The sequence below is a fragment of the Phragmites australis genome, chromosome 15 (genome assembly GCF_958298935.1).
Source record: "Phragmites australis chromosome 15, lpPhrAust1.1, whole genome shotgun sequence".
In the NCBI taxonomy this organism is placed as follows: Eukaryota; Viridiplantae; Streptophyta; class Magnoliopsida; order Poales; family Poaceae; genus Phragmites; species Phragmites australis.
Genome location: NC_084935.1, coordinates 27761786 through 27776799, shown reverse-complemented (window position 1 = coordinate 27776799; position 15014 = coordinate 27761786). Strand labels below are relative to the sequence as shown.

The 15014-nt window shown below is 45.8% G+C and overlaps 1 protein-coding gene across 1 annotated transcript; it reads right to left on the bottom strand.

Moving 5' to 3' along the window:
• Positions 1 to 5263: 5263 nt before the first annotated feature.
• On the bottom strand, positions 5264 to 11752 carry LOC133892268 (nuclear transcription factor Y subunit A-10-like). Its single transcript, XM_062332955.1, has 6 exons — positions 11675 to 11752; positions 11251 to 11338; positions 6297 to 6415; positions 6131 to 6169; positions 5750 to 5905; positions 5264 to 5608 (listed from the first exon to the last, which is right to left on the bottom strand). The coding sequence occupies exons 1-6, from the start codon at positions 11681 to 11683 to the stop codon at positions 5264 to 5266; spliced, it is 756 nt and encodes a 251-aa protein (XP_062188939.1). The 5' UTR covers positions 11684 to 11752.
• Between the last annotated feature and the right edge of the window lie 3262 nt (positions 11753 to 15014).

Below are 15014 nucleotides of genomic sequence, written 5' to 3'. Positions count from 1 at the left end.
GATTGTGATGCTCTAATTTAGATATGGCCTCTTCAGTTAACTGTGAGATATTAACCTTTAATCAGTATCTAAAATTGTGCATTGGTGACTGAACTTTTAAATAGAACCCTACCAGAATCTTTAGTTAGAACATTGTCTCCCAAAAGTTCCTAACAAGCTATAACTGTGAATGCGAAAACATCTCCTGTTCAAATGCTGACACTGTTCTGGATTCTTTTTGAATTGGTTTTGTTTCAGCTGTCTAGCTTGGATGGCCTGGGATTTTCCAATACAACAAGCCTGTTTTTAGCCTAGTGTGTTGAAAGAACATGCTGTAGAATGCCATGATGCTAACAGATGCAATTAAAAGGAAAAGAGCATGATAAGCTAGTTTACAATTTCATCTGAGATTATGATTTATGACATGCTCAGTATTCAAAAGGACATTAGTGTTTAGTAGTTTGGATTCTTCGTAAGCTTGCATACTTCTATGCAGCACCGATACGGATACGGGTATTGGTATCGGTCCGATACGGATACAGGGATACAGGGAATACTGAAGTCCATAGTTCAACCCTTCTGAGAAATAGTCTTGTTTTTTCTCATCAGTGTCCACATCTCCGGGGGCATAGCGGGATAGCTGCATGAATATGGTAAGGTATTCACGCACTGATATGGGACCTTATTTTAATCTAAGAAACTCCTTCCGTTTCAATTTCACTTCCCCTGCTGGCACGTGGTGCTTGCAGAAACTGTCCTTGAATTCTCTCCAGGTGATCTCTTGGGATTCGTCATGGGCTGCAGTGTAAGCTACCCACCAATCTGAAGTTGGTCCTACAAACTGGTGAGAAGCGAAGATGACTCTTTCCCTGCCTGTGCACTGAGAGATCTGCAATTTGCTATCAATTGTCTTGAGCTAATCATCAGCATCCATTGGTTCGACTGCCTGTGCAAAAGTAGGTGGCTTGGTGCTCAGGATGTCCTTTAGATTGTTCTGCGGTTGTATGTGTGGTGGCGGTGCCTGATAAGCTGGGGGTGCCTGTTGAAGTCTTGCCACGACCTGCATCAGTCCCTACAGAATCTGAGTCTATGTGGTCATCATCTACATTACGTCCACTGGGTTCGGTTGGTCCGCCTGTTCCATGAGGGAAACACGTCATGGTTGTCATCCTGGGGGTGAGCATTAGGGTTGTTGCCTTTAGTGTTGTCCCTGTTAGCGCCAACATTATTTGCATTCCTCATGTGCACGTCGTCTAGCTCGTCAAGGGCTCTGTCCAGCTCCCGAGTCAAGGTGTTGGTGAGGCGAACCTGCTCCACCAGTCTGATGTCACCCTCCTTGTTGGTGGTGGCAAATGTGACATCCAAGCTGCTACTCCTATGCTACGGGTAGAAGCTATACTACGTAGTCTGGATAGTGTCGCGGTACTCTGCGTAGAGAACTGAAAGTTCCTGACGAGCTGCATCATAGATCCCAGTTGCGAAGGTCTCTCTCGAGGCAAGGGCCGAGTGGATCCTGTGCACCTTGTGGCTGTTGTCGCTCGGGTGCTTCTCAAAGATGATCACCTCCACCATCGAAGCATAACCGTGGTTGCTGAGCGGGGTCCTGATTTCTTTGTATATCGGGGCCTCCTGGTAGCCCAAACCCTCGAGAATCGTCCAAAGCTTACGAGGAAACTCCCCCGCCTGAAGTCCAAAAGAGTGAAACTCTGCGGGAGCTCTAGTAGGAACGAAGCCTCTAACCTGCTTGCGGGGCATCTACTTCGTGCGGGCCATCTAAAATTTCGAAAGAGAGAGAGGAGTCGGTAACCATTTTACAAAGATTTTATAAATAACAACAAAAGAAAAGGAGGGCAAAAATGACACTGATAGAGTAAAATATTTTCAGAAATTAGTTTTTGATAGAGATATGTCCTTAATAATGACCATTTGTAGCTAGGCTTGCGTCCTACGGTCAACACGGCTCTGATACCACTTCTGTCACACCTGGTTTCAAAAGAACAAACCAGATGCATTTTACATGTATGCCAGGATCAATTTCCATACATGTGGTGATATCATAAGTGAAATCATTACAGTGTCATTACATAACGATAGAATTCATTACAAATGATCTATAGGTCTTAAAGAAAATACTAAGATAACTTCCAGCAGTAGCGGGTCTTCCATTCATCCAACGACGTTGTCCGGGGGAACGTCAGCATAGAACATCATCTCTGGGTTGAAGTCTTCATCCACCTAGAACTCAGCTCCATCATCCAGGAGATCCTCAAATTCTTCTCCTTCTGAGCAGCAACAATAGGTTAAGAGAAAGCAAGCGTGAGTACATAGAGTACTCAGCAAGTGTGGAAAAATATGATATGAAGGCTTAAGGCAAGAAAGGCTTGACTCAGGTCTACTGCATCTATGCCATCCTAATCTAGGACTCAAAAAGGACTTTGCAATCTTATTTACTATGTGTAACGACACCAACATTAAAGGAACAGCTCATCGGATTCCATCCGAATACCAAACTCATCGGATATTCCATATCTGGCTACCAACTCATCGAGGTACCACCACCCGACTACCCAAAACCAACCATCCAAGATCCCCACTAATCATGAAGAAGTCCAAGCCCGCTTTTGACCATGAGCATGTTTGATCGATCAATTTTATAATCTGTAGAGGTTACATACTTTACTCACGAGTCATGATTCCCGTTTTGCTTCACACTTTCGAGGTGTAGAGCCGGGGTCTCATTACAAGACCTTTACAAAACGCCTCTAAATCCATATGCATCCACTAAGGTTTCACCGCTAACAGGGATTCCATCCGCTGTAGAGCCCCATATTGTGTCACTCAACAGACAAATGATGCGTATAGAATAAGGAGGACATCTAATTAATTGGTCAGGTCGTACCCATATAAGCCTCGTGGTTGCACTGTTTAGCCTAGTTACATGCTCCACAAATCGGTTTTTAGGATCTAAAGTAGGTACTTGCACATCACCCAATATGCACACAACAGCCATACCAACCAAACCAACTTAACATGCCTAGATCTCTATGGTCCATGTTGCTACAAAAGATTACCCAAACTAGTTCATGTTGCATAGACGATTACCCAAACTGGTTCATGTTGCATAGACCATTAATCAGATTAACATTTATCCCACCCGACTTGACAACACAACTAAATATTTCTGCCCCTGACACCCAAACTACAACACCGACGATAAGGATAATCATGGAAAGTATTAATAAACCCAAACATTGGATTCATATTGACAAAGCATGCAATTAGAAAGTAAAAGACACACTTTTCTACAATAGGTTCAATGTGATTAAGGACACTTGCCTTCAACAACGGATTGCTCAACCTCCTCAAAAGTCTGGTCCTACAGAATCACGAACTGCTCATCTCCTAATGCAATCACGACAACCAGAAATAAGTAAGCATAAACATCTAAGAACAGTACACCAAACAGTAGCAAAACACTATAAAAGCTTACTAACAGAGAGTACTCGCTGCTAGGATTACAGGAGCGCAAGAATTGTCTAAAACAGAGCTATAACGAAAAAAGTTATAAGGGTTTTAAGCTACAAGGGCTTTTTTTTAAAAAGAATAAGGACTAAATTGTAGAAAAAAGTTCTAAGGACTTATTTATAAATTTTAGGGACCTATTTGTAATCATATAAAAGTTTAGGAGGGTAAAAGTAAAATACCAGCACTGATAGGAGCATTTTTGTGAAAACAAAAAAGTTTATGGGTATAAATGTAAGATTACCTAATTTCAGAGGGTATAGGATTTGTTTTTTTACAGAAAATCCTAATTAATGATGTCACCATGACGTCACCATGCTGACTAGGCTACATGGACTGACGTGGTCGTGCCACGTGGGACGAAGGTGCACGCATGACATGTACACATGGCAGAGCTGACTATGATTAGACTATTTAAATCTACACCGTTGATCTCAAAACCTGCGGCTGCGATTTAAAGCGGCAAAGGAGTTTCTAATCCTCTAATCTCGACCGCACGTGAGGGATCCGACAGTCGACGACGGTTGGAGGAAGTTTGGCAGCCGGCGACAATAGGGAACGGCGGTGCCGCCTTGGACAAGGCCGGATGCTCGATCTAGCGTTACATGCTACCAAAAACAACATGGAACGGCACAAACGAACGAGGTGGCGATGGGGATTCTCACCAAGAGCTTCACGGTGATTGGAGATGGCTCGGTGTTGGTCAGTGACGACGTGGTCAGAGCTCAGCGGGGGCTCAGCTACGGCGATAGAGAAGCAAAATTGAAGATCAGGAAGGCTGGCCGGCGGTCTTGCGATGCCGAAGAGGCGGTTAGCGGGCCTCAGGGTGCAGCAGGAAAAACCAGGGACGACGAAGGGCGAAAATGCTCACCGGAGTTCGGCGTGAAACAACTTGCGGTGGCGGAACGGCGTCAAGGAGTGACGGAGAAGGCTTCCCGTGCTCCTACAATGTCGGCGGCGTCCTCAAATGCAACGAGGAGGACTCGGGTGTGGCGGATGGCGTGCAGCGGTGCTTTGCGTGTCGGCAATGGCGCTCGGCGCATTTGGCGATGGGGTGAGGGAGAAAGGGAGGGCGGTGGGGTGCTGCGGTGGCCATTTTTATAGCGCAGAGAGGGAGCAGCCTGTTGCAGAGACGTGGGGCGCGGGGGTGGAGACATGCGCCGGTGGTTTCGGGCGGGCGGTTGCGCGTGTAGCTAGAGGTGGAGGAAGGAGCTGACGGGTGGGCCGGGCGCATTAGCGGGATGGAGAGAGGGAGGGAGTAGGCTGAACTTCGGTTGGCATCGGCCTATGGCGCGTGGGAAGATGGGCCGGCCTAGCGGGAAAACAAAACGGGTGTCACACAATTCCGCTATAATATGATGATTGACTAAAATACTTTAACCTGATCCTGCCATTTCTCAACTAAATTGGTTAGAAGTAAATTGTGTCAGTAAGAATTGAATCTGTAGCTATTTCAATCTGTTGAGGAATCTGCTTTGTTTCACCCTATGCAAAGAAGGCTATACTCAGCTCCCTAAACTGGATGAGAGCTCAAATTAAAGATAAACAGTTTGCATCAGCATCAAATCAAATCAACATGTAGTTTTTACATGCACAACATAACAGCACTCCCAGCCCCAAGGATAGTAGCTCATCTTGGTTTGTTGATTTGGTGCAGAAGAAGCTACGTTTCTCACTGCGCTGACTTGCCTTCCCATAGCAACCAGGCGACGGGAAGAACCCCCTCCGCCTGTCTGCCCGCCGGCGACGACTACCGGCGCCCTCAGACCCTGGCCAGTGCACAGCAGCCGCTCGACGTTGCTGTGACCCATTTCGCCTCGCCGCTGCCATTGTCGCCCGCCATGTTCATCAGAGACGGGAAGAACGCCGGGGAGCGTAGGCGACCAGTGGCGTGGAAGTCGCCCACGGCGTCCCGCGCCAGCTGCGCCCTCGTCGCTAGCGACGTGCCGTGCCGGTTCTTGCCGCCGTCGAAGCGCGGGCACGTGTTGGCGGTCCCAGGCGGCGGGCCGCCGGCCGCGCCAGCGAGGCTCCTGGTGTTGAGGAAGCGCCCGCCGCTGCCACGCGCGCGGCGCAGCGCGTGGAGGTGGCGTGACTCGTGGAGGTACGGCTGCGGTACGGTGGGTGCAACGACGAGTCAGTGCAGGTGGATACGAACAGGAATTAGCTCTCGTTTGGAACGCAGGAATCTCATAATTCTCACGGAATTCTGCGAAAAATCTGAGCTTCCAAACGGCGCCTGCCTTCTTACCTTTCTGCTCTTGGAGACCCTGCGTTGCTTCTCTGCCTTGGCGCGGGCTAGGCGCCGCCGGATGATGCCGTTGAACTGCTTCGGGTTCACGAAGATGGACTCCTCGGTGGCGATCGCCGGCGGCAGGAGCACCCTCCCGTGCTTCATTTGCAGGATCTGAAACGAGTCAGCACAATGAATCGTGATAATATATGGGAAGGTAGTGTGCGTTGGGACACAGCCATAGGACTGAATGCTCTTGCTTTCTCGTGCAACTGTGCATCTGAAGGATCAGCAGCCTATTTTCTAGATGCTCAAATGCAGAACTAAAAAGTATTTGTGAACTTAAACTGAAACGTTCATAGATCAAGAACTGATGAAAGAGGACAAGATCATACTTACCATAGATTGAGGTCCGTAGGTAGAGTGCACACCATAGCTCTGATCAAGATACGCATTGTTGCTAACACCGTCAGTTACAGAAAGACGAGGAGTATATAACCAAGATGCATGCTGAAGCTTCAGCTATGAACTAGTGCTGCCATGGCTACAAGCATACAAGTCTCACCATGGATTGTCCAAGAGCCAGCTCGAAACGGCCACGGTACTCCTGCGATGCCGGGTGCAAGGTGGCTGTCGGCGCAGAAAGCTCATGAAGTTTCTTCTCTTCGAGAGAAGCAGAATCTCCTGAAATAACCAAGCAGTTTGTCAACTATGGTATCTTCTGCCTCCTGCTTGCTTGGGGTGGTTCCTTTCCTTCTATTAGGGTGTTTCTTGACAGAAATTATCGTAGATCATTAATCATCAGGGAATATTCCAAAGCAGAGAATGCCGATTTTGTTGCGGTTAATAGGAATGTTCTCGGAATATCATTTGTGTACAGAAGAGAGTAGTGACTATTAAACATTTCTAGAATCAAATACTCTCCTGAAACGATTGATGTCAGATATGATACTATAGAGTATACACTTGTCCAGTTTACAGTTCAGAGGTGGGTGAAAAAGGTTTTCTGTGTTGTCACTTGCAGAAGAGCGAATTAAAGGGGAACTTATAAGGATTGCGTATGGCCAATATCAGTAACTTTTTTACTGTACAGAATTTAACAACATGAGATGTACTGTATGTCACCAACCTCACCTCGCTCCCAAAATCAACGACTTGAGTACCCAACACATGACTTAAGTATTCTAGGACTAGGACCAGACACCTAGTGCAGCAGCAAAATAATAGTGCAGTCATTAACCGAGATGTACTGCCGCCGGCGGCCAACATTCAGAGCAGCCATCTGGTACACCGACACCGTACGTCGAGGACAGCGGCGCAGCAACGCCAGTGCGAAAACGCAATAATCGACCAATGGTCACCATGGCTAAGAAAAGATTTCATCCATCCATGGTAGCAGCTGGTTGGTTACATGATGGTGAATTAGTTGCAAGCTTTTCAGGTACCTGAGATGGCTGGGTGTTAAAGCCATCTCTAACGGAGACAGTATTTTTGCCTTTTTGAGTGCTACAGTAGAATAGAGGTACACCAGATGTGATGATAGGGATTGCGAAAAGAGGTGTAGCCCCTCTCAGGACCGAAAAACCTCTAGATATGACTTGATACCTGGTTTTGAACTATTTCAAGTTGTTTTAAAGTTAACAGTAGAGTATACAACTGAATCCCGATATAAACTGCTTTGCGCTTAAAACTAAACCGTAAAGCTTTATACTTAAAATATTCTTTATACATCTATCAACACTTTGAAGTAGTATAGGGCTTGCTGAGTAATTTTCATACTCACTCTTACTATCATTCAGATGAGAAAATCGATACTGACTTCGCTGGAGACGAAGACGAGAATGAAGAATAGACTTAGATGTCACGTTGCACCCTAGCTGAAAATCTACTTACTAGTCATAATGTTTGCATCGCGAGGTCATGGGATAAGCTTCCAAGTGCGGTTATAGACAAGCCCTTTCTAGGCGCGCGGTTGCGGGCCCCTCCTGGGCAGGCGCTCTAGGTGCGTGCACGAGCCCCTCCTGGACGCATGTGTGCGAGGGCACGAACCCCACCTGGGTACATGCGGACATCACAGGGTCCAAGTGCATGTGACGTGCTAGTATGTGTCTGCATGTTGGAGAGTAAATTTGCACAAAATCATTATGAGTTAAAAGAAAATCCAAATCAGCACCGGACTGGGATGAAGAGCCAATGGGCTGCTAGGATTAGAAGGGAAACCACGTTTCATAAAATACGACGTGACGTGAAATGATAATCTGCTGTGTGGCAAGATCAAGACAATGATACCTTTGTGAGAGGAGGGATAGCCTAGAAACACGCAAGCAATAGATCACGGAGCAAGTTTACATGGAGATGTGGAGGAGATGTTCGGATAGCACAAATAACCGAAAACATGAAAATGCATGTAAGAGGGCTGTTTGTTATGGAGTTTATGGAATGGGGGTGGTGTTGCCAATGACCGGAGATAGTTGGTGATTCAAGAGATAGATCGTGGCAGCAAGGACCTCGACCCAATATGGCGATGGCATAGGCATGGAACAACAAGGTATGCACAATATTGTTAAGTGTACGTAGTGCGCGTTTGGACTTGCCATTTTGTGCTGAAGTGTATGAGAAAGAAAGGCGGAGTAAGATGCCATGGGTAGCGAGGAATAGGGAGGTGGTAGAGTTGATGAACTCTGTGCCATTATCAGCTTAAATCACTTTAATGGGAAGGCCAAATTTAGTAGAAACATATGCATTGAAGTGGACCAATTTGGAGTGCACGCCTAATTTTTGTTGAAGAGGAAAGGTCCAACAGTAGTGAGAAAAATCATCAAACACAACTAAACAATATTGATAACTAGAGTTACTAGTAACAGAAGACGTCCACATGTCACAATATATTAACTCAAAGGGGATGTAGTGTATGAAGAAGAACTATTGAATGGTAGACGCACATGTTTGCCAAGTTGGCAAGAAAACCACAAGAGTCAAACTATATGGAACACGATTTTTCACAATGAATTTGCGCACAAAGATGAGATTTTTTTTATCAAATAAGGAACTAAAAGAACATTCTTTAAAAAAAAGTTGGAAGGAGTAGAAAGAAGCGTGTTGCCATGATAAAGAATGGGAACACGGTAACCATTACCAACTGTGACAATGAAGGGAAGGGGAAGAGGCAAGAGGAAGAGTAGTGTACTATCATCAGACATCATGTGGGAGGATGCACCAGATTCCATGACCTAGCCGGCTTGAGAGGTGGTGGAGAGGCCGTTCAAGGCAGCGATCAGGCTAGCTTGATCCCACTTTGGTGTAACGGGGATGCTCGGAGATGACACGAACACCTGTAGCGATGCAAAGGTGTTGTGGTACTCTTGAAGTGCCCCTGGACTAGGACCAAGGATCCTCGCACTGGGGGGTTGGTGTCAGTTCGTAACGCTAGGAGCGGCAACCCAAGGATTAAAGCAAACCCATGGGTCGGTCGGTTGCGGAGGTGGTGCAGGCACACGCGAGAAAGACCATTGGCCACCATTGGCCACCACTGGTCTTGCCACAACGGGGGTCATGCAGTCGCAACCTCCACTACCACCCGTGGAGCCAGGCGATGCACTCGACGTCGAGGAGCGACATCCATTGAAGCCACAAGGGGAGGGGGCACCAAGGCAACTAGATTTTGTGGGACTCCTTGTTGTATGAAACAAGGCCTCGATGGCAACCCATAGGACGCAAATGTCTTAGTCCGGTTCTATGGTGATGTCGAGGATTTCATCACCGATAGAGTCGTACAGCCAGTTGCGAACAGAGTAGTTGGCCTGCACCCAAATACTTCATTGATGTTCTTAAGGTCAAGGGCGATGGAGCCGTCGATGTGCGCCATAAGCCCGAACTTGCCACACATAGACTTGAAGGACCACTTGTTGAAGTTCGGGTTCTTTAGGTCAAGGGGCAACGAGGACATGGGTCTTGATGGCGATGGTGCAATAGGGCCTGAGGAAGACGAGCGGCGCGACGTTGGCCACAACTTCGGCGTTGTTGCCTCCCATGCTGTTTTACGCTGGATCCAAGTCAAAGGGGAATACTATTTCGTGAGAGGTGGCACAATACTCATCAGATTTTCATAGGAACACTGTATTGGTTTTACTGCTCGTGGGATACTGAGTCACCACGTGAAGTTCGGGGATCCTCATCCTTCTGCGCCATGGGAGGAGAGGCACGATCAGCTGAGGTCGACGTGTAGACGCGCAGCGGTGTGCACGGCGTGGTGACGGACGTGCGGCTTGCTGGGATAGGGTGCAGCGGAGGTGGATAATTGACGGGAGCCCGTAGATGGGTTTAGGTGTTTGGGTCGTTATCAGACTGATACCATGTTAATGAATAGAAAAGGGAGAGTTTGGAGCAAGTGGCTACGTAAGAGCATCTCCAAGAGACTATTTAAATGGTTCCCTATAGCTAAATATAGGGATTTTGATCCAAAATTCATCTCCAACAGTATCTCTATCTCACTCCCTATCTTTAGGGAGTCCCAAAAACACCTCTCTCGCTCTCTATTTTTGGGGAACGCATCTGGTTCCCAAAACGCTCTCCCGCCCCTGGGCCCACCCCCACCTCGTCGTCCTCCTCCCGTCACCGCCCAAGAAAATGTCAACGTCAGTGTGCTGGTGAAAAGCACGTCGTAACCGACACTGCTCACGTTCCTTAAGTAGCAGTCGTCATCGCTGGCGCCATACGCGTATGTCTGGTGCATCCGCCACGACGCGCCTGCCACTGCGTCGTCCCGGAGCGTGACCTCTGCCGCTGCCGCCTGCTCGTTTTGCAGCGTGCTCGTTGCGGCACCTCCACGGGACCACACCTCGTCGAACGCGATCTCCACGCGCCGCATTAGCCGCTGCGAGAACGTACCGCTGCTGTCGCCGCCCAGGAAGATGTAGAGCGGGAAGCTCTAGTGCAGCTCCTGCGTGTGCGCGCCCTGCTGTCGGCGTTGGTGCTCGCGTCGGTCATCTGGTTGATCGCCTGCGCGTTGCCATGGCTGCTCAACACGTTCGTGTTCGCGAAGGTGAGCCGCTGTGTGAACGGTGAGCGGCGGCGCAGCCGAAGATTCGATGCAATCCCAGACGGACCGGCGAATCAAATGGGAGCGCAAATGAACAGTTCGGGAGAGATGGAGCTGACGGTCGGGGTCCACCTGTTGGTGAGATAGAAAAGAGAGCTGTTGGAATATAGAAATTGGAGTATAGAAAGTCTGCTGGAGAGGATAGCAATATAGAGAGTGAAATTTATTAAGAAGACTCTCTATACGGAGATATAGAGAGTGAGTTTTAGAGTCTCTTGAAGATGCTCTAAGGCTGGATGGCCAGACGCTATATTTATGCACGGCAAGGTCGGCTGACGTACAAGAACCAACGTACGCCGGTGTTTAAAGATAGAGTTGTTAGCCTATATAACAAGTAAAGAATCTACCGATTAGCTGTACAACAGAAGCAGATTATATCTCTAACACTGGGAACTTAACCGCACGCCCCTCAGCAGCTTACCATGGTATCGCGGCTGTGGCCCATTGCCGCTGCCGTTGTTGGTGATCACCTCAAGGACTAGCCCGTGTTCATGGAAGCCCATTGCTGCCTGCAAAGAAGACAAGGTAGTCGTGTCATTGCTGCTGGCTGCTCCTGTTCTTCCCAAGAACAGCTCATATGGAAGGATCGAATTAAAAGAAAAATAGAAAAAAGAACTCTATCAGAGGGAAAACAAGCGCGAATGCTTGAGCAAGCAAGCAACTCTGGTGAATATTCTTTTATTTTAGACTCCTTACATCTTCATGGGTTTCGACGAAGAAATGCATGCAGAGATTGAAAGGAAACAAAGCGAGTACATGAAAGGCACCAAGAAAGGCTCATCACTAGCTAGCAACTTAAGGGCGATAAAACACTGCAGAACGTACGGTGAAACAGGAGCACTTACACTCCTCATGGTTGATGCCAAGAACAGCAATTCCTTGGACGAAATGGTGTGATATGTGCGGCTAGTTGTGTGTATATATGCAGGTTCTTTGGAGAGAGAGAGAGAGAGAGAGAGAGAGAGAGAGAGAGAGAGAGAGAGAGAGAGAGAGAGAGAGAGAGGCACCAACGAGGGCCAGTTGGTAATTTTCCCATGCACAGTAATATCAAGGAGGGGTTAGTGTCATTCAATCGCCGTCGTCCGTCCTTGTTCTTCCATGACAAGACATTCTACATATGCAACCAATTTCAGAAATGCAAGCTTCACAGCACCATCAAAATTTAAACAAATCACTGTCGATGCTCCGTAGACAACGGCAGACTTATAAATAATGTCAGCGGCGAATGTAAATGCTGGTCTTTTCAGCAATCAGTAGGCCCTCCATTGTACCATATAAAATTCGAACCATGCTTATTCCTTCATGAGTTTCTGATTTACATGCCATTTCAGCTCCAAATATGTTTAGAACAGAGAATGAATTTACGCCTTGGATTTTTATTGTTTGCAGTACTTGAACAACACTACTACTGAATCGAACTCCTTCCTCCACATCTAAAATTCTGCATTGCCACTTTGCCAGAAGAGGCAGTAGATGTGAAATCTAGCGAGCATTGGGAACAGAGGTCAGCAAAGCAAGCTGTTCCTTGCTCTCTGCAGCCAGGAGACGGGTAGCAGTGTAAATGTCCCTTGATCTCTGCAGCCTTCATGTTCCAACAGTGTAGCAGACCTCCACAGCTGTTCCCAGCGTTTCATCCTGTGACTCAGTGACTTCTTTGCGTATCTCAGTGCACAGAAAAGATGTCACTGATTGCCTAGTCTCACATGTTTCTCTGCCCTGATGCACTGGCTGGTAGCCTGGTAGAGAGCTGTAAGACCAGCCGTTAAGCCTGCCAAAAAAAGATTGCAACTGCACTCTTTCTCCCCCTATTTCTAGTTCAGCAGGTACAATCCCATTTCTCTGAAGATATATAATGTAGTATATACTTTACAAGTTCAGAATATGAGATTATGTCCTTTTTTGCCAGAGAAGATAGATATATGCTTAGGAAATTCAAATCTTCAGTTACGTTGGACAAAATCCCGTTTCTAATCATATATATACCAACCTGAATAAAACTCGAAATATAATTTTTTTTTTTTTTGCGGGGAATCCAATTAGAAATAAAACGAGGTCCACTCGATTACTCGCAACAAGCTACTTCAACTAACAAGTGCGAGTTGAGACCTGAGGATTAATCTTTCAGCGAGTAACTAGAGGAGATTACGTAAAAAAAAAAATTGTAGATACTATCATAATGGTATAGAAATATTTAGCAAATTTTATAGCCTGCGTTAGCTTAATTTTTTTCCATGGGAATTCTTGGACTACACACGTTGAGTGTCAACCAAAGATCTATATTTACGGTGCCATATTTATAACACCCGTTGTTTGGTTTATGAATTATGGTGACATGACACTCAACAAGAAAAGGTGGAGCCAGGACCTCTAGGCAAGTTCCTAGGTATATAGGGTATGTGTAGCAGAATTCTCACAGCAACTCCTCCATAGGAATTAAGAGGTCCTGTCAAACAATTTTTTTTTCTTCAGTTTTTGTCTCTCTAAGTGAAATCTGTGGTAACGATTCTTTGAAATAAACTAGATGTTGAAAGTTGAAAAAGTAGTTCTCTTATCCACTTCTTACACGGAATCACTCCCTCTATAAGATTTACTCTAGAGAATTAATAGAGAATCTCTTTTAACTACAAAATCATTTTTCTTAAAAAATCACTCCCTTCAAAAAATTTATATAAGAGGAAGTTCTACCAAGCAGACCCGTGGGATGTGTACCACAGCTTTACTACCTCTAGTTAACATTTTCAGTGACACAGATAAGAAGTTCTGAGAATATTCTTTCTTCATTTGTGCAATTGCTGCTTCCATAGGATTCTCAAGCACATCCCATAGAGCTACTAATTTGGTCTCTTCAAGGAACACAATAATTAATTTATTGATTAATTATAGAAGGTAGCTTATCTCAAGCGTCTTGTGCTTGATGGAACTACGTACTGATATTAGTGATATACTAGTCCCTTATCCTGACAACTTGCTCATGAAAGAACAAGTTTCCAAAATTAACAAAACAATGATTAGGCCACTTGCACTAATATCTGTTGAGAATCCACAGGTGAGCAAAAACACCTCAACTTTAAATAAATAGGAACTCATTTTCTTGGTGCCATACATGCACCAAGAATATATACACGTGGGGCGGGCATCAGGAATTTGAGATAATATATTGGCCACTTTGATATTAACAACAGAGTATGCTGCTTAGCATGCATGACATGTTTGTTTTACTACCTAAGTTAGCAAGCATACAGCCAATGGATCATTTTGCTGCATGAAGATATGAAAAAACAAGGGCAATATCATAGGATACGGCTATAGCTCCATACAATCTTTAATTTCTTAATACTACTTTCTTCACTTAAAAAGTAATCCTTCTTTTACAATATTTGTTCAGACTCACCGAGCAATACGAATGACTGCTAAAATCTGATAGGAAAGACAGACAAATACGACAACACGTACCGTTGTTAAATTCAGAGTTGTTCCTGACATTTTGGAGACCCTAGGGCATGACAATTGTGGAGAACATTTATATATTAATACGCACGGGAGGGTGGCATATGCCCCAAACCCCCTTGTTTTCACCTGTCACTGGACTAAGTATATCACAAAGTATAAGTAGAGACGTTTCAAAGAAAAGGAAATGCAAAGTGAAGGAAAAGGGTCGTTGTGACCACATGAAAGTAGCATCAACAGTATCTGTTTGGGGAGTAAGGAGGAAGAGGTCTATTTGTGGGTTAAGGAGTTCCTCCACTCCATTGTCTTGTCGAGTTGGGCTGAAGCATTTAGCTAAAATATATTATATACATAGGTTTATATAAGTGGATATATCGTTTGGAGGCCTTGGCCATGCCCAGGAGCAGCCCTGATCGTGAGACAGCATGCTGAGACGGCACCGAGTGTCCTAACCAACACCAGCACTCTGTACACCAAGCATGCCTTGCATGTAGGCGTAATGAAATTGTTAGTGAAAAAAATGTCTTCTAGGAATAAATATAGTGAGAAACTTATTTAGAGAAGAGACTCAAGTTTAGAGGTGAAGTGAAGAGAAAGGAATATCGATGTGTTTATCACTAAGAGAGTGATCCCTGGTCTTATGACCATGGATTTATATTTATAGTGCCATTCGGGGTGTAAGTATACAAATATACCCTTACAGAGATAACGATGCAAGTTACCGTCATACTATAGGGA